The 24,760-nt window shown below is 40.1% G+C and overlaps 1 protein-coding gene and 1 long non-coding RNA gene across 4 annotated transcripts in view; one reads left to right on the top strand and one right to left on the bottom strand.

Annotated features, from left to right (window-relative positions):
- Positions 1–440: 440 nt before the first annotated feature.
- PRKN (parkin RBR E3 ubiquitin protein ligase) overlaps positions 441–24,760 on the top strand; it is an 813,183-nt gene continuing 788,863 nt past the window's right edge. For all 3 annotated transcript variants that reach the window (XM_082731173.1, XM_082731172.1, XM_082731171.1), the window contains exons 1-2: positions 441–541; positions 2,197–2,434. In XM_082731173.1, the coding sequence (XP_082587299.1) occupies positions 479–541; positions 2,197–2,434 (301 nt within the window). In that variant the 5' untranslated portion in view covers positions 441–478. The remainder of the gene's footprint in view (positions 542–2,196; positions 2,435–24,760) is intronic.
- Positions 11,308–13,653, bottom strand: LOC309865045. Its single transcript, XR_014311920.1, has 3 exons — positions 13,575–13,653; positions 13,360–13,478; positions 11,308–12,445 (listed from the first exon to the last, which is right to left on the bottom strand). It is a non-coding gene; the product is annotated as an uncharacterized lncRNA (long non-coding RNA).

Genomic DNA, 24,760 nt, shown 5'->3' on the forward strand with positions numbered 1-24,760 from the left:
GGTGGACTCAGATCTTGGTGTTGCTTTATTTGAAATGACTCAGGCTCAAGGCTCTGTATAATTCTGGAGTCTGGCTGAGCGCCGAGGCCGCGGTAGGCATTGATAGAATGTCCGGTAGTCCAGTTAGAGTGGAAGATGGATACTGTCGGCTGTCACTGCCTAATGAACAGCCTCGGAATCTCAGCGCTGTACGTTGGTGGCCGTCCCCTCCGGGTCAGCCGGGGGTCTGCGGTGCCAGCCCCTCCAGCTGGAAGGCTCTGCTCACGCCGTAGGTGACGCTGTCCTCGGTCCCCTCCGTGGCTAAGCGCAGGACTGGGCCACGTGCACACGGCGGGCCCAGGCTGGAGGAGGCGGAAACTACTCGGAGGTGCTCTCACTGACCACAGCGGTGGCACAGATACGTTTAAAGGCTCTGTTTCCACCATAGTGGCCAGAGCCAATCACAGGATGAGCCCAATCAAGGACAGGAGGAAGAGAGATGGGAGTGAACAGCTTGGATGAAGAACCCCATCGATCATGTATACGACGCCGGAGAGGAAAGGTGATAAAATCAGAAGATAGGTGATCTAGAAAGGAGAGAAGTCTAAGCATGCCCGAAGATGATAGTAAGATGTCAGATTCTGCGTAATAGGTAATAGCGAGATATTTGAAAAGATTATGAAGCACACTCTGGGAGCGTGTGCATGCTGGGTTACAGGGAGAGAGGGGAGGTGAGGGAGCAATTGCAAAGCTGTTATAATGATGAAACCCTAAAACGGGGAGATGGCCATTGAGAATAAGGGAGCGGAAGATGGGAAGGCTCTTTCTGAGTCAGAATTAGTTACTCTTGGCACCTTGCTGGATGCAAGGGTAGGGTGGGGGAGGGAGGGTGTCCCACTGAAGCCTTCAGAAGACATAGAAGGGTAATCAGAGTTATGGGTGGGCGGGGAGGACTTGACTCCTGGATACCATGGGGGAGGGCAGTGATTTGCCAGAAATGGGAACACAGGTGGGGACAGGCTAACGGACGGAGATTGACAACCAGCAACCACTGCTGAGTCAGAGCCGTCCTGATACATCCAGCGCTGTGAGGACAGGTGGCAGGGACAGCAAGCATGTCCACGTGACAGAGGTCTGGGGCATGGGACACCCAGAAATGGGATCGAGGCCCACGGGCATCCTGAGACCTTCTGAGTCCGCAGTGGTGTGTCCACAGGAAGTGCTGATGCAGGGTTTGCTGGCGACAGAGGCCGAGCCCTGCAGGGAGGGTGGGGGCCAGTCAGGACTGCCATTAGCCTCGCTGGGCATGTGGGGCGTTGTTTGGACATGGCTATGATGAGAGCGTGACTACAGGTGGTTTGTAGAAATTGAAATTCGGGGGTTTAGTGGGAGAACGAGGTCATGTCTATGAGGGAGGAGGGCTGAGACAGACAGACAGACGGGTGATTTTCTATCCAGCAGGTACTCTGAGGCCGGGCTTTGGTCTAGTCTAGTTTTAGTCCGAGCAAATCATCTGGCTTCGCCCTTTCATTCTGGTCAGGTTTGCAGTGTGCTGTTCACACACATCAGTGCATCGGCACACAGCACTTCTGCCACTGTCCGCTGAATGTAATCGGCTGTCGGTGGGCCGGCCTGCGTGTGGCCTCGCTTCCTTCCCCGTCGCCGCGGGGCTGTGTGTGCTGGTGACACAGGGGCCCGTGTGACGTCCACCACCAACACAGTGATTTTAAACTGTGGAGAAAACTGCTCTGTCATTGCCCATAAGCAACTCTCTGTGCTTTTTAAAATGGAGACGGAGGCTGGTAATTGATATCTGATGATTGGGATGACACGTCCCTTCTGAAGTGAATCAATTTTCAAAGAATACTGCTTGTCCCCACACTTACATATGCCCCGTGTAGAGTTTGGACCCGCTCGATCTCGCGTTGCTTTGACTGTCACTCTAGTTTTCTGTCGCCGGGTCCATGTATGCCCACATTTTGGTTCATGGCCCCAGGACTGCGGAGCCCACATAGATGCACACGTGCTGACAGGGGCAGGGCATCCAAATCCATCAGCCACACGTGGCTCTTTCCTCAGGTTCCATGACTGTGTGGGACCTTGGGTCTAAACAGATTTGAGGCTCTTGGGCGTGCTCTGGGCCTGAGGACAGGTCAAACCTTACCCGGCCTTTAACGCTTGCACTCTCTCGTCTCGTTCTGCCTCGCTCCCACCTAGAGCTGTGACCTGGACCAGCAGAGCATCGTCCACGTGGTGCTGAGACCCTGGAGGGAAGACCAAGAAGGGGAGGCCCCTGGACAGGACGGCCCACGAGACACCACGGTGGGCTCGGAGAGGGAGCCGGAGAGCTTGACGCGCGTGGACCTCAGCAGCTCCGTCCTGCCGTCCCGCTCGGGTGGTCTGGCCGTGATCCTGAGCAGTGACGACACCGGGACCCTGCCAGCTCGAAGGCCAGGTAATTATGCAGACTCTGTCTACACCAGGAGAGCGCTGTGGGCGGCAGGCCTCCGCAGGGAAGGGCCTTAGTGTGGACAGACTCATTTCTCCCTAAGTTCTAGATGCCAAGAGGCAGGCATCATTAGAAGGATGGCACTGGGCTATAAAATTTGAGGTCAATATATTTAGTAAGTGCGTGGAACGGGGCTTTCAGGTTAAGAATGAATTTGGATGTCAGGCCAGGGTAATAGTGTTTTATTTTATTTAGTTAGTTATTTTGAGGAAGTAGGAGTGCTGGGGACGTGACACATTGAGCTGGGGTCAGAATAGGTCATTAAGGTGCATGTATGTCTCTCCACTTTTGTCTTTCTTTTCTATTTCTTATTTTCTTAAAATGCATTTTGGTTTATTATGCTTCTGATGATGTAGGGGAATTCGAAAAAGCAGAAAGAGAACTTCAGAGGGAATTTCAGTCATTTGCAGGTGCTAAGGCAACGCATTGTAATGTCAGATAACAGCCTCAGTGTGAAGGGTTCTTCCTTCTCTCCATGTTACAGTGCTTTTCAGAACTGCCTTTATTTAGCAAGGTTGGCAATCCCTTTGTTATTTTGCCAATATTAGTGCATCTCCTTTGGTCTTTTATTTTCCAATCTAAATAGTCAAAGGTATAACAGGATTTTTTTTTATTTTGACTGTGTATAGCAGAAAACACAAAATAACAGCAATAAAATAAACAGCAATAAAAACAGCATAAAATACATTTATGCCTTATAACAGACTTTGTAAGGCATAAATGTATTTCTCTCCTACATACAGTAAGTGAGGATATAGGCCATTCTGGGCTGTGATGGCTTTCACAGAGTCCAAGAATTTGGGAACCAGCAAGATGGAGGCCAAAAATATATGAAATATCCCTTGCTAATTTCACTAAGTAAAATTTAATAAAGTTTAAAAAAATCGTAGATGAGATTACAAAAATAATTTCCAAGGACAAGTGGAAATGTAGAAATAACACATTTTAAATAGAGGAATGGATAAACTTGGAGTTTAAGTGCATAATCTGATACTCTGGAAGTCTTGATGAGGTTGTGGAGGGGAGGAATTCTGACCTTTGCATACACTGAGCACTTAGGAAACAGGAAAAAAAAAAAGTGAGAAATAGGGAAAAAAATGCAATATGTGGGGAAAATGAGATCCATCTAAACAGTACCTATGTGATCCAGAATGGGAAGTTAATGCAAATATTGGACTCAGATTTGTGGTGCATCTGATGTTTCAAGCAGAGTGTACATAAAAGCATTCCTAGAGAACATTCAGGAAGCATTGGCTGCATGCCTCCAGAGGGAACCATGCCCTAGTCAAGGGGCACACATGGTCAAATATTACAGTTCAAATAAAAGGATATTCTGTCATGAGCAGAAGTAAGCATCTACCACAAACTGGAAGATTAGGTTCCCCTGAGACTTAAGAAAATAAAATTACAATTTGAAACAAAAGACAAAACAAATACATTTTATGTTAATTAAAGCATAAAAAATTTGAAACCTAAAACAGAAAACAAGTATAATAGAAGAAGAGGTATTAAATAGAACATAATATTAGCTAGTGGAATTAAAAAACAAAAAAAAAAGTGGATAGGTTAAAACAGCAAATTTGACAATGCCAAAGAGAGAATTTGTAAACTGGAAGATAGATATGGGGAAATTGCCCCAAATGTGGTATAGGTTAAAATGTAAAGCAAAGCTTTTAAGAGAGTAGGAGTTTGGAAGAGATGGCCAAAAAAATTTCTGATAGGAGTTTCATTATAGGTGATACAGACCTAGGAGAGAGACCATTTTCCAGGAGAATATGGAGAATTTTTCAGGACTGTTAAGTCCTCTGACTGGAGAGTACATGGTCCCAAGCAAGATAAAACAAAATAAAACAAAACAACACACAGTTGGTTTTAATCAGGATAAATAAAAATAAATTCACTTTATAAAGAAAGTAAATGATCAAGGAAAATAAGAAGAATTTAAACTCAAATAATGAAAAGAGATTACTTAAAATGGAACAATAATTTGAATGGATCCTGGCAGGAATAATAGAAGGAAAACAGTATTGGAGTAATATCAAATGACTGAGGGATATACCTGTTAACTCAGAGTTCTAAACCCAACATTCCTAACAAAAATACTGCTCAAGAGTGAGAGGGAAATAAAAACACTTTCAGACAAACACTAAGAGTATTTGTACCCAGTCTGAAAGAACTGATCAAGGTCTTACAATGGGGAGGAGTGGTTTTGAGCCCAGGGTGACAAAATGGGTTGTGAGAGATGATGCTTAGAAAACCCAAGGGTAAATGTGGATCGGTCTAAATGAACATTGGTATAAAACATAATAACAATTAGTTTGATGGGTACAAAATAAGAGGGACCAAAATAGTAGATAAAATGACATTTAGAAGAAGACAATGATTGGTTAACTTGGAAATATGTTCAAGGTGTCATTACTGATTAGAGAAATTAGTTTTAGATACAAAGTTGTATCACTGCAGCCTACTTGATGGGCCAATATTTAAAAGTCTGACAATTCCAAGCATTGGTTAGGATCTAGGGCAGAAAGTGCTTTCATACATGATGGTGGGAATGTCATTTGATTTAGTCATCAAAGAGAGCTTCATAATAATTAATTCACAGCTTCATAATGATCAATGAAATTCCAGATATTCACATTCTGGAGCTCAGAGTGCATGAGGAAACTTCTAAATAGATGACCAATAAGGATCATTGAAATTTGCAAAAAGATAGAAATGACATAGCTGTCTTTAAATAGTAGAATGGATAAGTAATCGGTTTTATTCTTATAATGGGTTATAAATTACAAAGGAATGTTTAGTAAGATATAGTTTATGCAAAGTTTCAAAACAAAGTTCAAAACAATTATATATATTCTTTATGGTAGGATAACCATATAACATATTTTGCCTAAGCAGGATATATTTGAGAGTTAAAATTTACATTACATATAACTAAATTTTATATTTATAACTAAATTATATATTTATATACCATTGAAATATTTACTTATGGATCAATAAATTGGATTTATTATTTTTTTGTAATGACAAACTAGTTCAAGAGGATTTAAATTTTTTTCAAAAGTTAAAAAATTCATGTGTTTGGAGCAAAAGCAAGCCTTTATATTTATCATCTGAACATTAATAATATTAGCAGAAGAATTATACTTTGTATTTATTCATACATTTTATTCAGTTTCTTGATGTATCTGACTCTGACATCTTTGTCAGTGGTATTTACCTGAAGACTAAAGACAAATCGTACTGTTTTATTTTATTATAAAATTGTCACTAGTCATCTTCAGTTTCATTTTATGTTGAATAATTTTAGAATTATTGTCACCTTCAGTTGATTGTCTCTCTAAACCATAATACTTTTAGTTAAGAAATATTCTTTCACTCTAGGAATTGAGAGAGGTACTAGTAGGCTCTCAGAAAATTCTAATGTTTAATATTCATTTCGTATTTTTAATGGAAATGTATAATTCTTTCAATCCAAACAAGGGTTTACATAAACTGCTATAAATGACACCACCACCATAGCTGGTGCTTTCAGATTTCTATACGCCCCATGGGGAGACTTTGGTTCTCACATGATCTCGGTGAGTTACATCTGACCTCTCTCTGGTCATCGCTTCTCATTAACCCACTGCCTGTTCGCTGTGTGTATTTTACAGGGCTGGGCACTGGCCATGGTACCACTTGTGGATGTACCAGATGGCTGGCAGAGGTGGCATCCTTATGTACATGGTCCCAAGCAAGATAAAACAAAATAAAACAAAACAACACACAGTTGGTTTTAATCAGGATAAATAAAAATAAATTCACTTTATAAAGAAAGTAAATTATATAAATTCACTTTATAAAGAAAGTAAATAAATCCTACCCCCAGGCCAGGTTTGAGCTCTCCTGGGACCCTTCTTGCTGTGTGAGAGGGTGCGCTAATTATGTAGAATCTGGAAAGGATGGGGAAAGGAGAAATGAATTACCGTAGGTCAACTTGAAGACTTAACTCAGTCTTCCCTTCATCTTCCAACCTGGGAAGAATCATCTCCTTTTTAATCATATCCTTATATCTTCTACTACTTTCAATTATGTATTTCAGTTCCTCTGCATATACTTCTTCTCACTGAGGACAGGATAGCTATCCAGTTTATTATAGTTTCCCCCCCCCCCCAAATCTCCCAGAAGAGTAATGATAAATGTTTAGTAAATTACTTAAAATTGTAAATCTGGTAGGCCATTCATCATAATTGCTGCGTATTGAACTTTTAGAACCAGTGTTTTATTTAAAGTTATTTGACTTCACCCTCTTCAAATATCTTGGGAATTTCAGTGTTTGAATGAATGCAGTAGCTTGATTGGGATTATTTGAAATGACTGTGGACAGTATGCCCTTTGTGATTATTTTTCTTTACTAGAAATGACAGTTCAGTGTTTCTAAAAGTGATTCACTCCAGTGTGCAGAAGAACCATCTGTGGATGCTCATTCCATGCTTATTAATTCAGTTGGCTGGGGGTAGAGGCCTAGAAATCCTGGTGCTGACTGCCCTCTGAGAAACCATGCCCTACAGCAGGGATTTGCCAACCTTACAACTGCGGGTCCTGCCTACCATCCTCAAGGAGGTGGGAGGAAGGAGGCAGGTCAGCGCAAGAGAGGTGGACAAACCAAGTCAACCCATGGCAGCCAGAGCGGTCTCGTATTAGCAATTTTCTGTATGACCCATCAACAACACATTTCATTTGGGGACAAGGATATCCCTGGTTACAAAATGTTTGAAAAGCTGTGCCTCAAAGTAAGAAATTGAAAAAAGTTAAACCTATTTCTTGATGTTTCTAGAGTGTTCAGATTCGACAAGGAGGAATTTAGACTCCTGAACTCAGGAGTCTCTAAAGAGCGAGTAGCTAGGCGGTAGCCACACAAATAGCTGAAAAAATTAGAACTTATGAAATCGGGAAGGTGTCCCTTGGGATATTTATAGATGGCAAAAGATAACTGATTAACGTGATGGACAGTTCCATGATCTACATTAATAACCAATTCAATTTGATTTTTACTTAGAGTCTAGGACATGTTATATATCCTTATATATTTATAAGGGGAAGTCAAAGAACTCAAATGGTTCATTTAAGTAACCCTTAGAGCAGTGATTCTCAAACTGTGAAGTGCATCAGAGTCCTGTGAGGGTTGGGCCCAGCCCAGTCAGCCTGCTTCCAGCAGCCATGCTTTGAATAGCACAGTCCTAAATAATAAGAAATTATATTGTTTAAAGTATTGTGAATGTATAAAATACATTATTTTATAAACATTTGAATAAGAACATTGAGTAAGCTACTCCTGAGCTCCAGGGAACCCAGGCATGAACTCAGCTATCATGTTACGTTGTTGTTTCCTTAATGAGGTGTCATTCATCACCCCCTGACGATCAGATTATATGAAGTTATTGGGCCTAGAAAAAAAAAAAGGAGTATTCTCTAATATTTGTCATACAGTTAATTAACTACATAAACACAAAGCCAGTGAGTCCCCACTCAGTGCCAGGCATAATCCTAGGTGCTGGGCTAGAGTAGAAAATAAAACCAGAAAAAATGTCTACCTGAATGGATCTCATTCTACTTGGGGAGCAGCTAATAAGCAAAGAAACAGATAACTAGTGATTATGTGTCCTCTGTTGAAAAATTAAGCAGAATAAAGGGAATAGAGAGTGTTGGAAGAGGTGCTCTTTTGTGTAAGGCGCTAAGAAAGCCTTTCTGATAAAGTGACATTTCAGGAGAGCATCCATTGAGGGATTTCAGGCAGAGGGAAAGCCAGGTATGAATCCAAGGCAGGACATGCTTCGAATGCAGGGAGGCCAGCATGGCTGAGCAGGGATAGGGTGTGAAGCAGTAGGAAGAAGGGAAATCATAAGGGGGTCAAGATGGGAGCACTGGGCGTTATACGCAACTGATGACTCTTTGAACATTGCTTCTGAAACAGTGATGTACTACATATTGGTTAATTGAATATAAGTAAATTAAAAAAAAAAAAAGATGGTCATTTGCATAGGGTGTTGTAGACCTCAAGTGTTACCCTGGTGAGAAGGGAGCCACTGGAAGACTTTTGAGCAAGGCAGTAGAGTGACCCGACTTAGGGAACTGGCTAAGTCAGCTTTTGAATCGGCTACTTGTGAATCATAGATACTTTAATGCCTGTAACATCAAGAACTTAGCGGTACTAATAATGGCCAACATCTATGAGTACTTGCTGTGTACCTGGCATGGCACTCAGCACTGCTTCCATAAATGTCTTATTTAGTTCTGTAGAAGCCGTATCAGGTGGACAATATTGTTATCCTCATTAGAGATAGGAAATAGCATCAGACTATTTGAGGAACTGATCCAGACAAGGCAAGATTTTACCAAGGATTGTTTTTTAAATTTTTTTATTGAGGCAATTTAAAATCTTTATTGAACTTTTTAAATATATTTTATTTTATCTAATTTCATTTTGTTTTAAAAATTATGCTATGGTAGTCACCATACAGGACATCATTAGGTTTTGATATAGTGTTCCATGATTCATTCTTTGCATGTAACACCGAGTGCTCCATGCAATATGTGCCCTCCGTACTACCCACCACTGGGCTCACCCACCCCCCCCCACGCCCCTCCAAAATGTATGTCTACACAATGAACCACATACAGATGTTACAGCATAGTTATTTATACTTGCTAAAGCGTGGAAGCAACTATGATCCTTCGATAGGTGAACAGAAAAATTGTGGTCCATCTGGACAACGAACAACTGTTCAGTGCTAAAAAGAAATGAGCTATCCAGCCATGAAAAGACATGGGGAAATTTAAGTGCATAATCCTGAGTGAAGGAAGGCATTCTGAGAAGCCTACATAGTATATGATTCGAATTATATGACATTCTGGAAAAAAGGAAACTGTGGGTGCAGTGGAAGATCAGTGGTTGCCAGAGACTGGGGAGATGGAAAGATGGATAGTCAGGACACAGGATTTTGGGGGGACAGAGAAGCTATTCTGTTAATGTCATGGTGACTCTGCGTCCTTACACATTTACCAAACCTACAGAAGATACAACACCAACAGTGAACCCTGATATGAACTACGGACTCAGAGTGATAACGCTAAGTCAGTGTAGGGGTCACTGTTACATCAAATGCACTCCTCTGTGTGGAGCGTTGGTAACAGAGCATGCTGTGTGTTTGTTGGGGAAGGGGGGTTCTATGGGAACTTTGTACTTTTTGCTCAGTTTTGCTGTCAACCTAAAAGTACTCTAAGAAATAAAATGTGTTAAAACATTAAATGAAATTTATGTTAAGACTTGAGCCTTGGATATACCCTGTAGATAGACCATGACTATTAGAGAATGTGTTCTTTATCACCTTTTTTTTTTTTTTTTTTTTGGCCAGTGGTTCAGTGTAGTACAAGATGAAAATTATTTACGGGATTAGAAATTAGTTAACACCTGCCAAATACAAATCAGTCATGGAGGCCTACTAATGAAATAAAGTGATAAACTTCAGACTTAATTCTCTTTTTATTCCAAATCAAATCTCAAGTACTTGAAAATGTGTATCAGACATGCTAATGACTTGGAGCCAGAGGCTGTGAATTTCTTGGTGGAGTGGATAGCTTTAGGAGCGCCCCTTGTGTAAGCCTTCCCTGAAACAACAAGCTTTTGGCAGTCACACGAGAGCAACTTAAAGTTGCTATCACAGGAAATTATTACAAATACAGTGATTTTGCCAAGAACTTATTTTTTTCCCTCCGGCATAGACATTTTTGCAATAATACACGCTTTCAATATTATAAGTGAAAATGATATTTTGCCAGCGTGACATATCTCGGGGTGGGTTTTTGAGGGGAGGGGAAGTAGTCCTGTGTTCCTTCCCAAGAAGTCTGACCACTATTTGGGAAGCAGGACGAGTTGCTCCTTCCTGTTGATGGTGCTCTCCATATACTGCGGTGCGATCGCTCATCCCGTTTTGGCTTCACTGTCCCGCTGCCGGTGCGCTTCTCAAGCGCAGGGGAGTCCCATATACTCTGAACTTGCATGACTTGGAACATGGTTGGCGGCAGACATACTGTCCTACAGCCAGAAGTTTTCCTCAACATACAGAATGGAGCCCTGACCACTCTTCACCTCGTTTCTCACACATGGTGGGTGAAATGATGAATCATTGCACAGGGACAGCGGGGCACAGTGTGCCGTGGGATGTGCAGAGCACAGGCGACAGTTCTGACCCCAAGGAAGCCACAAGTTGGTAAAGGGACGGTTAGAGGTAACTAAGCCGTCCACACAGAGCACTATAAGCCATCAAATGATTAGTTCCTGCCGTTCTCATCAGTCTGCCTTCTGCGTAGTTTTTATTACTGTTATCACTGTGGTAAAACACTCACAATGGGAGCCATCTTAGTTATTTCTAAGTGTACAGTTCGGTAGAGTTAAGGATAGAGTTAAGGATAGTCACAGTGTTGCACAACAACTTTTCTGTATTGCCAAACCGAAACTCTACATGTCCTTGAAACCACTCTCCATTCCCTCCTCCCCCAACCCCTGGCAGTGAGCATTCTACTTTTTATGTCTTATGAATTTGATGACTCCAGAAAGCTCATATGAGTGAAACCATACTGTAGTTAGCTTTTTGTGACTGGCTTATTTCACAGTATAATGTCTTCAGGGCCCATCCATTTTGTAGCATGGGCTGGAACGTCAGAGAATTTCTTATGGGTAATACACTGGCAACAGATAATACAGAGGCTAAGAAGACCCAGACCCTCAAGTAGCTCACAGTTTAGAAGATGTACAGGCATTTGATTCCCTTCTAATTACAATTCCATTGTAATTCCAGTTGTGATGGAATGAGCGGTAAAAACACAGCAAAGCAAAGCAGTGCAGGCTTCAGAGGATGAGGAGGCTAAGATAGGCATCCTCCATGGCCTTTGAGAGACACGAAGGACTTGTCTGTGGTCGGCAGAGGCTGGGGGTTTGGAGGTGGTGAGGCATCGGTCACACTCAAAAGTGCCTGAATTTGAAGGGATGTTCAGGCTGGTTCTATGACACGTTTGGAGGTCTGATGACAGTACAATGGTGGTTGAGGGAGACGGGTCCCTGTGGTCGAGCTCCAGACGCCAAAAAATGTTCATGGACCAAAATGGCCATGGTAACTTTTTGTCACATCTCTCCTGTTTTCTGATGTTTAAGAAACTGTTCCCACATCTTGCATTTTCTTCCTGAAATACTTGGCAAAGAAGAGTGATGTGGGCAGGTAGAGCTGGAAGGAGAGCCAGTGTGTCCTTCTCTGTGTGACAGAGAACGCAGGGAGGAAAGCCCAGAGTCCGTGTGAGGAAGCAGAGCACTTCCCTTCATCTGTGACTTGCTGGCCGCGGGGACAGCGGGCTACCTGCTGGAAACAGGAAGACAAACCGAGGCGAGCCTTTCCACCCCATGCTTTTGGTGCAGCCTCTTCTGGCACACAGGACTCTGTGAGAAGTGTTTTGTGGTTTGTGATCGTCTGCCGTCAAATATAAGCGGTTAAAAATGAACTGTAGGGGTAGTGGTGGGAAATGACAGTGGGACTTGCCGGGGCCCTCGGATGTTTTCACTCTGCTGTAGTCACGTCTGCAGAGTAATATTGGGATTAAGAGGGAAGGGAGAAGCCGCACTTGGACCACATGAGGCTGGCGGGACTCCGTGCTCTGAAGGCTCCGTGCTCTACGGTCATCTGTCTCTGGGGCACCCACTGCCCACAAAGTAAAGCATCTCCATTTTTCACTCGTTGAGCTCTGAGGTCTTTCAGAGGACGCTGGACATGTGCCAAGATGGGAAGATTTGCACTTGACAGGAGAGTGGGAGCTGAGGCAGGATATTTATAGCTGGTGAGGTCCGTCTTGGGACTCGCTGGAGCGTTCTAATTAATGCAGACTGTGCCAAAAACGCTGGCAAGCTGCGGATTCCATTTTCTTGATTTGTTAGAAGGAAGATAAAGAGAAAAATTACAGATTAAATGGTAGAAATTGGCTGCCTATAATAAACTCTTTTAAAACTTTCTAAATTTGTTCTGAATAAATAAAGACTAATGGAAATTTTGTGAATGTTTTATTGAAAGTGTTATTTTATGTGAACTGTAGCTTCCAAGAAATTTACACATTATTCAAGAATCTTTGTTCCACCTATGTAATGAAAATAGGAATGAGCAAAATACCCATTGAAACCCTCATGATAAGTTAAAAACAAAAACAAAAACAAAATGCCCCTCCCCCCAAAACAATGAAAAAAAAACCCCCCCCAAAACCCTGTTTTAAAATGACTTTTCTGGATAATTCCATAGAGTCAAGCCCAAACTCCTGCCCCTTCTAAATCTATTGCTCTTAATTAATTATTCAAATGATGCCCCTGAAGAGCTCTATAATATCTAAGAATTTCTTCCTCAATCCTCAGAAATGGAATTATATTGACTCCCTTTGGTGTTAAAGGTGTGTTAAAAGCCCTCTGATTCTTTGAAAGTTGATGCTCTGTCTTTTCTGTGTATGATAATTAAACTAACTAGAATATTCCATCAATGGAATTGTAATTAGAAGGGAATCAAATGTCCAGTTGTTTGTCTGGTGGATTAAATAAAAAATCCCTTGAGCCAGGCAACATGTTTTTGTATATTCCAAGTGTTTGCCACAGTGCTCATTATACAGTAGGCACTTAATAAATGTTTGCCTACGCTTGCTGGAGGGTGCTGTAGAAAGAGGTGACAGGCGTTTGTTCTGGTCCTAGGGCATGTCCTACCCCAGCATGTGACACGTCTGTGACACAGATGCTGAGTGTAGTGGTGATGAGCTCTGGAGCCAGGCTCACCGAGCCATATCCCAGCTCTGCTTCTTACCGCTTCGGTGACCTTCGCCAGTTTACTTTCTGCTGCTCTAAGGGTGGTCTGTCGAGCACCCGTGTCATCATTGCTCAGGACGTTGTCAGATATGCAGAGTCTCTGGCTGCAGCCCACACCTACTGAATCAGAAACGTTGTTTTTTAAAAAAAGATCCTTAAGCAAGCAGTGCATAGTCAGGTGTGAGAAACACTGATGTCCTTAAGGTGCCGCACCTCAGTTTCCGCATCTCTGATGCATGAATGATGGCATCCCCCACGCCACGTCGTTCCTTCCTGCTAGGTCGCGACCAGCTTGGAACCAGGCTTGGCATAAACTAAACGTTAATGACCGTTAGCTGTGTTTGTTGTCCTGTCTCTTTCCAGCTCACGTGATCAGACGCCCTGGTGTTGAGCCTGGGTCTGAAATCAGTCCAAGTTTACAGGTTCAGAGACACCTGACTGAAACCAGAAAAACCCAGCCCTGCCCCCATGTCATGTATCAGAGACGTCTGCTCCCCAGATGGCCTTTGTTCTTAGTGTGGCTTTGGAGTTGGGGCTTCATTTCACTGCAGTTGATTAATTCATTAACTAACATTTAGTTTTAAGTGTTGACCACTTCCAGCATGTATGTAGGACAAGTTAGCATAGCGGGTGTATTAGGATAATGAAGAACGACATTGGCAGCAAAACCTCTTACGGCTATTTTCCTAAAATTCTACATTGTCATCACTTTCCAGCTATGAATTGTGTAGACCTTTTTTTCTCATATTCTGTTAGGCAATGTACTACTTTTGGAATATTCCATCAGAAAATAGGATTAATCTTTCAGTTTTCATTATCTGTGTTTAATCATTGGGGACCACTTGGATAGCAAGGAAATTTAAATAAGACCAAAAAAAAAAAAAAAAAGGATGTTGTTTCTTTTTCTTTTTTTTTTTTCCCTATTGGAATTTGCTCAGAGGACCCTTTAGCTCCATACAGTGTTTTGAAGGAGCAGACTAGCCGGGGACTGATCACACAAGTGACCACAGAGGACCTCAGCGGGGCGCTGCTAACACGTGACAGATGAGAGTACTTTAAGAACAGGTTACTGTTGAGCTTAGTAATGAAGACAGAGCTTCTCTTTCAATGACCAAGAGGAGGGAACACACAATTTCAGAACGGATCCCCTGAGCATGCATTTTCGGACCAGAATCGTTACACAGAACATGCTGGAAACTGGGTGCTGCCGATGTTTATGTGACTCTAATGATGGAACTTTATATGGGTCTAAAAGGACCTACCCTCACATAACTTCAAGAAAAAGAGGTGTGCACATCTTCATGATGTCCTACCTTTTGAAGAGAAGACACTTCACTAACCTGCTGACAGATGAAGGCAAACATTTTAATCAAGAGTGGTGGCTTAGGCAAGTCTGATTTGCCAACCTTCACAGATTGCGGCTGCTTGTGTGCAATTCCTGTAGTGTCACAAAGTATGGAAAGGCACAGCTTTAGTGAGTGATACTTCTGCCTGAGTAATTATTTATAAAAGCTGCGTGTTGTATGGGTTTCTGTTGCCAGTGTAATCGCTTTGATGATGAAGAGCCAGCCAGAACTCTCCGACTTCTGGCTGACGGCTGTGAAGTCACCTCTCTTCAAAAAATTGTTGAATCATTTGATAATATTCTTTTACTACATTTACTCTTTCATGATGACATCACTGAAATTCTCATGGTGTTTCAAATATTTGAAAAATAAATAGAATTTTGGGGAAATATAGAGCAATATTAGTAGGAACGAGAATTTTCCCATGGGTGATGAGACAGCATGCTTCAAATTGACCATACAGGATCTTCTTTCATGAAAATGAGAAAGATTATATCTATTACTAAGTATTTTATAGGTTACTTAATACTACTAGCATAGCTGCCATATTTCATGTGTCAACTTATTCTACTAAAATAGAACAACAGCTTTTTGTCCTTTGCTTAATCCACTCTCTTTTTGTCAGTAAGAAGTTTTATATCTCAGTGAAATATAGCACATCTTCAGTGATAGGACATACCAGTAATTTAGGGCGACTGTATGATCATGCATTTGTATCATTTCCTACTTACTAAAGAGAAACAGATCAGAGCCTTATGTTATCTTTCATTAGTGAACAATCTAGAATTTTTCCGACTTATTTTTTCAGTTTCTCTTTAAATTATTTTTTCCATAGGTATCTTTTCTTTTCTTTTTTTTTTTTTTTTAAGATTTTATTTATTTGTTTGACAAACAGAGATCACAAGTAGGCAGAGGCAGGCAGAGAGAGAGGAGGAAGCAGGCTCCCTGGGGAGCAGAGAGCCAGATGCAGGACTCAATCCCAGGATCCTGAGATCATGACCTGAGCCGAAGGCAGAGGTTTAACCCACTGAGCCACCCAGGCGCCCTCATAGGTATCTTTTCATTTCAGACTTCATGCCAAATAATTTTTCTTATTCATATGAATAAAAAGAAGTTTTCCCTTTTAACTTAGTTAATTGGAGAGCTTTCCCGTATACAGTAGGACTGTGAGCACCAAGGGGGCACACACAGTTTCCACAAGCCCCGCTGGGAAGTGAACTTCATGAGACCGGATTTCGTCCTGCGCTGGGCTGTCTGCACTACCTGACACAGTGCTTGGAACATAGTAAATGCTTAATAAATATGTATTAAATGAATTAAAACATCATTTATTCATTAATCCTTTGATGGCCCTTTGAGACTAGGAAATGTAATTCATTCACATCCATGATTCTAAGTTGTGGGAGATGTTCAGATTTATGAAGCAACGTCCAGTGTTTCTGTCGGAGACAAACAGATACCTTAATATCTTAATATTGTAATTATGGCCGTCAAGATTATAAGATACTCTGACTTCCAAATTCTTTATAAACAATAGTTAGATCTATTGGTTGAGGCCTGAGAACCTATATTTGATGGCTTCACGGGTGACTTTGAGAAGCAGGCACTGTTGGAGCTCTTGTGGGTTGGTGTTTCCTAGCTCAGCCTATCACGGTGTCCTCCTCGGCCCCCCACCAACTCTTTTTCAGGTAGAGTGTCTAGATCCCTCCTCCAAGCCTATAAATTAATAGTATATTTATGGCCACTCAAATTTTGGTTTCTTGGCACTGCGTCCCACTAAAAGGAACCAGGAATGCTTTGAGAATGGCAGAGTTAGACCCAGGATAGAAAAGATGCAAGAAGAACTGTGGACACCTAAGGTGCTATCTTGTTTGATAGTTTGTGTAGGTCATCAAAGATGAATGGATAGCATGAAAGACACATGGACTAACAGAGATGTGTTATCCAAAGATGGAATAGTCTAAGATAAAAAGGAGTATTAAATATAATTATTAAAATTATTTTATAGAAAAAAATCAAATTGTATTAAAATCAGTGAAAATAACTAGGGCATTAAAACTGTACTCAGAAAATTGTTCACTGAAAGAAAAACAACAAGAATTTCTCTAACTTCTCTGAGGGACACCTGGGTGGGTCAGTAGGTTAAGTGTCTGCTTTCAGCTCAGGTCATGATCCCAGGGTCCTGGGCTCAAGTCCTGCATTGGGTTCCCTGCTCAGCAGGGAGCCTGCTTCTCCCTCTGTCTGCTGTTTCCCCTGCTTGTGCTCTCTCTTTCTCATAAATAAACAAACAAACAAATTAATTAATTAAATAAATCCTTGAAAAAATAATTTATCTAACTTCTATAAGAATTTTATTTTAGAGTAACTAATAATCATAGTGGTTGAGGAAAGTTTTTCTGTACAGAATTACTCCAGATAATAATTGAAGATAATATCAAAATCAGACTATTCACCATTCCCAAGTCCTAATTCATTCTGGCAACAGTGACAAACAGGTGAACATGGGTGAGTAGATCTACTATGAAGGAATCAGGCTGATGCCATGTGATCAGTTTGAGGGTCAGTAGAAGTGGACAAACCATCAGTTTATCTTTTTATCTTTTAATCAGTTTTATCTGGTTATGGTTATATTGTACTATACTCTGTACTTTTGTGTAGATAAACACTGGAGAGAATGTGTGTATGTGTGTGTGTGTGTGTGTGTGTGCGCACGATGATGATGAAATGTTAGGGTTAGGTGGCCGAATAGGATACAGCACCAGTTGATGTCTTCTAGGACAATAAGCCATAATCTTTGTGGTTGTCTGTCACATAAGATAGGAATTATGGCCATGAGTGGGACTCTATTGTCTCTGTACCAAACCTGTTTTTTGGTTCCGGCTTTGTAGGATTGGCTACACAAGTAAAGTTGGTTATTGTTTCTTAATAGTGTGCTGTCATACCTTATGAAGTGAGAAGTGCTGCCAGATATAACTCTGTGGGCATCCTTTGTTGTACTGCTTGTTTGCTTATCTTGTGGTGAGATGAGAACAAATTCTTACTGGATCTGTGCCGATAATCGTGTTGCCATGAACAGTAAGGAGGCTCCATGAAAGCATTTGCTTCTGAATTCTCAGGGCCAGTGAAAATCGGAGACTATTGATAAATGTTTAATTCAGTAAACAGAAGCGTGGTCCACTAAACTGAAGGTGAGATAAACGAAGAAGAAAAAGACCTTCACATATTCATAAAAATACAACAGTGATAGCAGTACTAATAATGTTCAAAACAAATAGCCATAATTAGATTTCCCTCATCAGTTTAGTTGTCCTCATGTAATTAATTCTCGTCTTATTGGATCATAGGTTAGTGGGTTGCTTTCATGAAGAACATCTATTTCCAGGCTGAAATGATCCTGGAAATCCTAATTCATTCCATTGGTGTCAGCCCTGAGAGTCTGTTCTTTGAAGTATTGAGTAGTTCAAAGCACCTGGCAGAGTCCTTTCCCTGAGGCCTGAGACCGTCCTTCTGTGATGAAGATATAAGCTCAGTCCTGTGCTTTATAGAGAGCTTCCAGGCAAGCCTCAAATGGAAGCACAAACCAGTTTCATAATAATAAAAGGATGATCGGATTTCTACAGTGACCAATAATCTTAGAATGGGGGGCATAGCAGTCCCCTTGGTGATACAGTACATAACTATTTCATAAGGGTTTGGTCAGTGTTTCCCCGTAAGGTAAGAGCATATAATAGGCACCATGGGCTTTGATCAGTCTCTAGGCCCCCCTTCTCCCATAAATGGATCAGTTTGTGAAAGATGTGGATAGATGGGATTTTGATCCATACAAAGCAAACCTAGGGAGGCCGGTTCTCCTCTGCTGCACTGTCCCTCGCTCCCCCAGTGATGCGGCACTAATCAAGAAATGCAAAGCACACCAAACCCAGAATTTCCAGCGTCTCTCTCCTGGTACCCTCTGGGAAATTCCAAGACGCTTATAATTGCAAGGCATATGCTGAAATCATTATTGTAAATTTTTATTTTAATTTTAGGTCTGATTTCTGGAAGGCAAGATCAAAGAAATTATCAGAGGGGGTTTGATCATTTGGTTATAATAAAATCCTAGGCACCCGAGAAATAATACTTGAATAGTTTTTTTTTTTTTTTAGACAAAATGACAATAAAATATTTAAAAATAAATGTAGGTAAGGTAAGATGATCAAAAGGAACTTTAGCTAATTTACAAGTAAAGAAACTTGACTTTTTAGATTATCTATCAAAGAATATGGTAAAATCAACACTGAGCTGAGATGATGCTGGTGGTTTATACATGAATGATACCTGGGAAGATCGCATGGATGGGGAAAATTGGGTGTTCTAACATGAACTTTATCAGCTAGATAGAGGAAAAGTCTAATTTTAATTTTGCATAAATATAATATTTGATGACATAGGTTTTATGAGCTCCCTTTATTTTGGCCCTTAAATTACCTTAGGAATAAACCCATCAAAACTAGGTAGACTTTGCACTAATTTTAACATAACTTCATAACTTCTTTTTCTTTTTTGTTTATTTTTATTGTGTTATGTTAGTCACCATCTATACATCCTTAGTTTTTGATGTAGTGTTCCATAATTCATTGCCATAACTTCTTTTTAGACATAAGTATTATGAATAAAGTAAAATGGATTTCACTCTCCTCAGACTTTCTACAGCTGTCTGTATTTTCTATTTTCTCAAGTTTTTTCTTCCACTCTGTTCTTTCATATTCTATAACAAACTGCCACTTTGTTTTAGGGGGAAAAACTATGTTCTTCTTCCTTTAAAAACAAAATCAAACACTCATCCCATTGCTTTCGCTGCACAGCTGTATTTTTCTCTTGGTACTGCTTCTACTCTAGTGTCAGCCACCCAAGCTAATTACAACTTTTAACCAAAATAACAACTTTTGTTATACAGAGGTAACCAGGAGGTAGGTAACTGAAAACTGTTAGACACAAGAATTTTTGCAGAGTGGCAAAGCTCTCAAATACAGTTTTCTACAGGTCCAATTTCTTATAGTAGCAAAAATAAAACTGAATTAGCATGACCTAAGAAATCGCTATTTTGTACCATATAGGATAAAAAATACAAAAACTTAAAATTATGTTTATTTATCGATGCTATGTAGCCATCCAAAGATTATTCATTGAATAGTCTGACTTAATATTGGTCCAGGTTTTAAGTTATATAAGGATCTAAGAACTTCTGTTTTGGCTGACATACTACAAAACAGAAGTACTATAAAACCTTTGCCAGAATTATGATTCAATCTAGTCAAATACAAATGTACAAATGTATATTTTTCATGAACTTAAATGTCATGCAGGTGTAATGTTTGCTTACTTAATAAACCAATATGGGAAGTATAAATTCAGATTAAGTACTGTCTTTTGGGGAAATAAACCCAACTCTGTTATAAAATATAAAATAAAAATCTTACCACATATTCAGCACTGACATATCTGAGAAAAGATACGTAACCTTTTTTCTTTCTTAAATCCAGTTTATTTAAACAGCTCCAAAAGAGTGTCCAGAGATTCACTTTAATTATGTGAACATGGATTCTTCAAATATTTCTTAGCTAGTAGTTTCCAAAAAACAAATTTTTTTTTTCCCTTAAAACTGAGAGTAAGGATTTGAGTTTCTTGTCCAAGATCCTGCAGCTAAAACATGTTGAGGCTAAGATTTGAACCAAGATCTTTGGTCAAAAATCCATTGTCTTTGAATTGGATCACAGGGTTCACTGGCCAATGCTTAGATTTCATCTAGTTTGTAAAATCAACACTAATCCTATATACTTGGATGCAAGAGCTACCACCTCAGTATAAGGCCTTCAACAAACCCCCCATCTTTGTAAAATACCTCAGTAATAGTTTCCTAAGTTAGAGATGTCTGCTTTCCATGTCCTGCCTTCGACCGAATAACTCACCAGTTGACAGGAATCACAACAGCCACAGAAAAACTACTTTTAATATGGTCGGAGCTAGTTGGTGAGAAACCCTGTGATTTGAGTTTGTGAAGAAGTTATATAATCTGTTCATTTTTTTTTTCCCCCCCAAACACAGTTTTTGGAACTGGATTTCCAAGCTATTTTAGACCTATTTCTAAAGCTCCCCCCCACCCCGTCAGATTAGTTCTAGGTCATGAATGAGCATGTTATGTCATTCCATTTCTGTACCTGAATGCACCATAAGATTGAACATGCTTGGCCCTGGACTGTACCTGGCTTGGGAATAGCATCAAAATGTGACCGGTGATTCATTCCAAAAGGCCTCCTGAACTTCAAGAACACTCACACTGTATCACCACTCAGCAACTGAGCACAGTAAGAGAGAATGCCAGATCCCATAACATGGTTACTGTTGCTCACAGCCTGGTTTTTGGGCTGCATTAGAAAATTGCATGCCAAATATACACCAGGCAAGTATTTCTAAAGAGCAACTGTTTTTCCTCAGTGTTGCTTTGATTTACAATAATTGGTCCAAAGGGAGCTATCTGGTTGTAATGTGTTTTTACTCGGCTGTTTGACAGTTGTTGCCCATAACTACAAATTATTGATACAATATATTCATGAGTTATGTTCACAGTCCTTGGTGATTGGAGGGAATCAATAATTCTTGGAAAGATGGAAACAAAACCTTACTCTAGGGAATAATATCTGATTTGCATTGAATAATTAGCTCATCATCTTTCTTTTTTCTGGAGAACTCAAATGTGGGATTTGAGACTAGTCAAAAATCTTAACACCCTTATAGACACAATGAGGTTACACAAAAATATGCATGTTAGTTATGCACATATTGATAGATCTTTACGAAACTTATTGTGGGGCGCCTGGGTGGCTCAGTGGGTTAAGCCTCTGCCTTTGGCTCAAGTCACCATCTCAGGGTCCTGGGATTGAGCCCTGCAGCGGTCTCTCTGCTCAGTGGGGAGCCTGCTTCCCCCTCTTTTTCTGCCTGCCTCTCTGCCTACTTGTGATCTCTCTCTCTCTCTCTCCATCAATCAATAAATAAAATCTTTTTCTAAAAAAAAACTTATTTGTGAAAGTTTTTGAAAATGGTAAATGAAGATGGTAGGTAATCCAGGTAATTTAAATACTGTAAGATAGAGACCTATTTAGTATGTGCCTGTTTTACTGATAGTTCAAATCAAAGGTTAATCAAAATTTCGATGAAGAGATTTTTTTCAAATAATCACCACTATACTTAACCACGTTTGGATACCCTTCTTCTTGTAGCATTAGTTGTTTTTAACATTTACCCTGGAATAATATCCCTTTTTCCTCCCATTAACTAGGAGAGCATCCTAAAGACTTGCCTTTGACAAGTCCTTGAATGTACTTTGATGGCTTCTTATTAACCCTTGGAAACTGTGACTGCTGTACAACCACTTGGTTCTAAATGTAAAAATTTATGTCCCCTCATGACCTTCCAGCAACAGCAGAATGTGATTTTGTAAGACATTAGCATAATGGAACCTTTTCAATAAAATGATAAATCGAGCTCATCGCCGAAAACAGAACACACACTTGGTAATTTATTGCAGTCACTGCCATGTGGCGGACCCTGTTCATAGCGTGTGCTTTTAACTCTGATGAGAATGTCGCCTTTCCTCACCTCCGGCAAGTCTGCAGGATTCGCATGGAAGAGAAATGCTTTCTCTCATGCAGCCAGCAGTACTTTGGGAACAGTCATCATTACGTGACATAATTATTCCTCATGAATGTATCTAATTATGTTATTGTTTTTAAGTCTCTTTCCTGTAAACAGAGGTTGAACGTTGTTCGCCGGTGTGTTGGGGAGAGGCTGGCAAGGAGCGGAGAGCGTAGAGGAGTCGCTTTTGTCCGCACGTAACTCGGGGGTTTGTTGGGACCAGAGAGTGAAAGCATTTGTATATGGGAATGTTTTCTCTCAGTTTGGCAAGGCATTGTGAATATATTACCAGAACACATTCCGGCCTGAATTAATAGTTGTTTGTGAAGAAAGGATTACATCTCAGAGCCAACTCATTTGTGTAAATATCTCTCGTAAGTGGGAAATACCTAGGTGGATTTTTAGGGGAGGGGACTAATGAGAAAAAACAAAGAGTACTTTATCAAAATTAACATGTGTTCGTCTGCTGCTGGGAGGGTCACTTTAGATCATCTGCTTTCAGCAAGAACGAAACTGGTTTCCTCATTTCAGGGTTGCATTTTCTATTTTCGGTACAAATAGGTAATGATCCTTCCTGCTGTGGGAAGCTGCATTTCCTTGGGGAAGGAGGCCTTCTCCTCCCGGATCCTAGACCAGCAATGAGGACTCGCCACCCCGCCCTGAGACGAGGTGGCCCAGTGTTTGTTTGTTGCACATGCTGGCCTGGGTGCCTGGAAGGTCACCGCTGAAATCAAGACGTGGTGGTAGTCTATGTATCTGCCTGGGTTGTCCTTCTGTTTTTATGTGATCTCTTCTTATGTTTAACATTTCTTTTGTAACCTCTTAATGTTAAGTATAGAAGTCCATTTTAGAAATAGCCAAGGGATGTGTTATAAGTGAATAAATAAATTATGGTCGAATGGAGACTGATAAATTATACAGGTACATGTGCAGGGGAGAAGCACTAGGAAGTCTGGCTTCTTTTTTATTCCTCCTAGAAAGAATTCTACGTTACTGTAACTAAATAAAATGTCACTATCTAAATTGAAGAAAATCTGGTATATCTGCATGAGAACGTTTGCTGGTGTCATTGGTGACATGCTGAATTTCAAGATCATTGCTGTCTGTGGAGTTGAATAATGTTGAATAATGTGTATAGTAGTGTGTTCCATACGATCAGACATGGCTTTTTTTTTTTTTTTTTTTTTTTTACAGTGTAAGCATTTTCATGATGAAGTATTCTAAGTTTAAAGCAAAGCATGCTACAATAGCTTATACTCTCATGAAGTAGGTCTCTTTTGGGATAGGGGAATAGTTGATGTGAAACTATATAAATCCTGGGTATCATTTTCATACACTTTTTTTAAACCAAACCACGGCTAGGAATATAAGTAGGGATAAGAAATAGATATTACAACTTGTGCTAATATTCTCTACTTTAATCAATTCTTACTCCTTTATTCACTACCTCTCCAATAAACTTATCTCCATAAAATGATCTCATCTTTACTTGAACTCATTATACTTCTGATGCGGTCACTTTATGTGGCAATTCATTTTGCCGGTTCTGTAGCTGTTTGAATAAAGTAATGAAAGTATTAATGTCTTTCTTGCATATTGGTGGCTTTTGCAGTTTTAAATTATATTTTTGAAGTTTGGTACAATTTACTCATAATAAAATTATTATGCCATTCTAAATTATGTCAAAAACCTCTTAAAGTCCAAATCTGGTTATACTTTACTACGTACTCGGCTAAAATAATGATGGTGATGGTGTTAGCAGTGATTTTTCAGGGTACAGCAAAAGGTGTTTGATAAAATTGTAGCACGGGGTAAGATGGACAAAATAATTAGTCAAGCTTTTGAACTTTAACATGCATTCTCTGCTTTAAATTTCTAATGTTTTAAGGAAATTCAAAAATTCAATGGATAAAATTCTCTGCTTTCGAGTAAAACTGTCCAAAGTCCCTAAGAAAGATGGTTATCAGTCCAGTTCTTTAAAATCTCTAAGGCAGTAGTCCACCACATCCTTCGGAATATCATTATAGAGTTAACTTTTGAATTGGTTTATGTGATTGAAAACTCTCAAAATATGAGTCTTAAAGTATGATTAATTAAATGACAGTTTAGCTAAGAAAATGTGCTTTTGAGTGCTAATTTTATTTCCTGTTCTTTTCTTACTTTTAATGGGACTCATCCTAGTCTTTTGTTTTTATCCTTCATTGAAAGCTGGACACAATTAACTCAACCACTCATTGACCTTTAGGGGCATGGCTTTTTTCCTGTGAATAAGGGAGTTACAGGGTCATGATTTTTTAAAGTACATTATTGTTTGCAAATAAGTATTCCTCCTTCCTCCAACTATTATTTTTCTTTTTGTTGATATATTGGGATATATTTTGC

This window comes from Mustela nivalis (assembly GCF_964662115.1).
Source record: "Mustela nivalis genome assembly, chromosome: 5".
In the NCBI taxonomy this organism is placed as follows: domain Eukaryota; kingdom Metazoa; phylum Chordata; class Mammalia; order Carnivora; family Mustelidae; genus Mustela; species Mustela nivalis.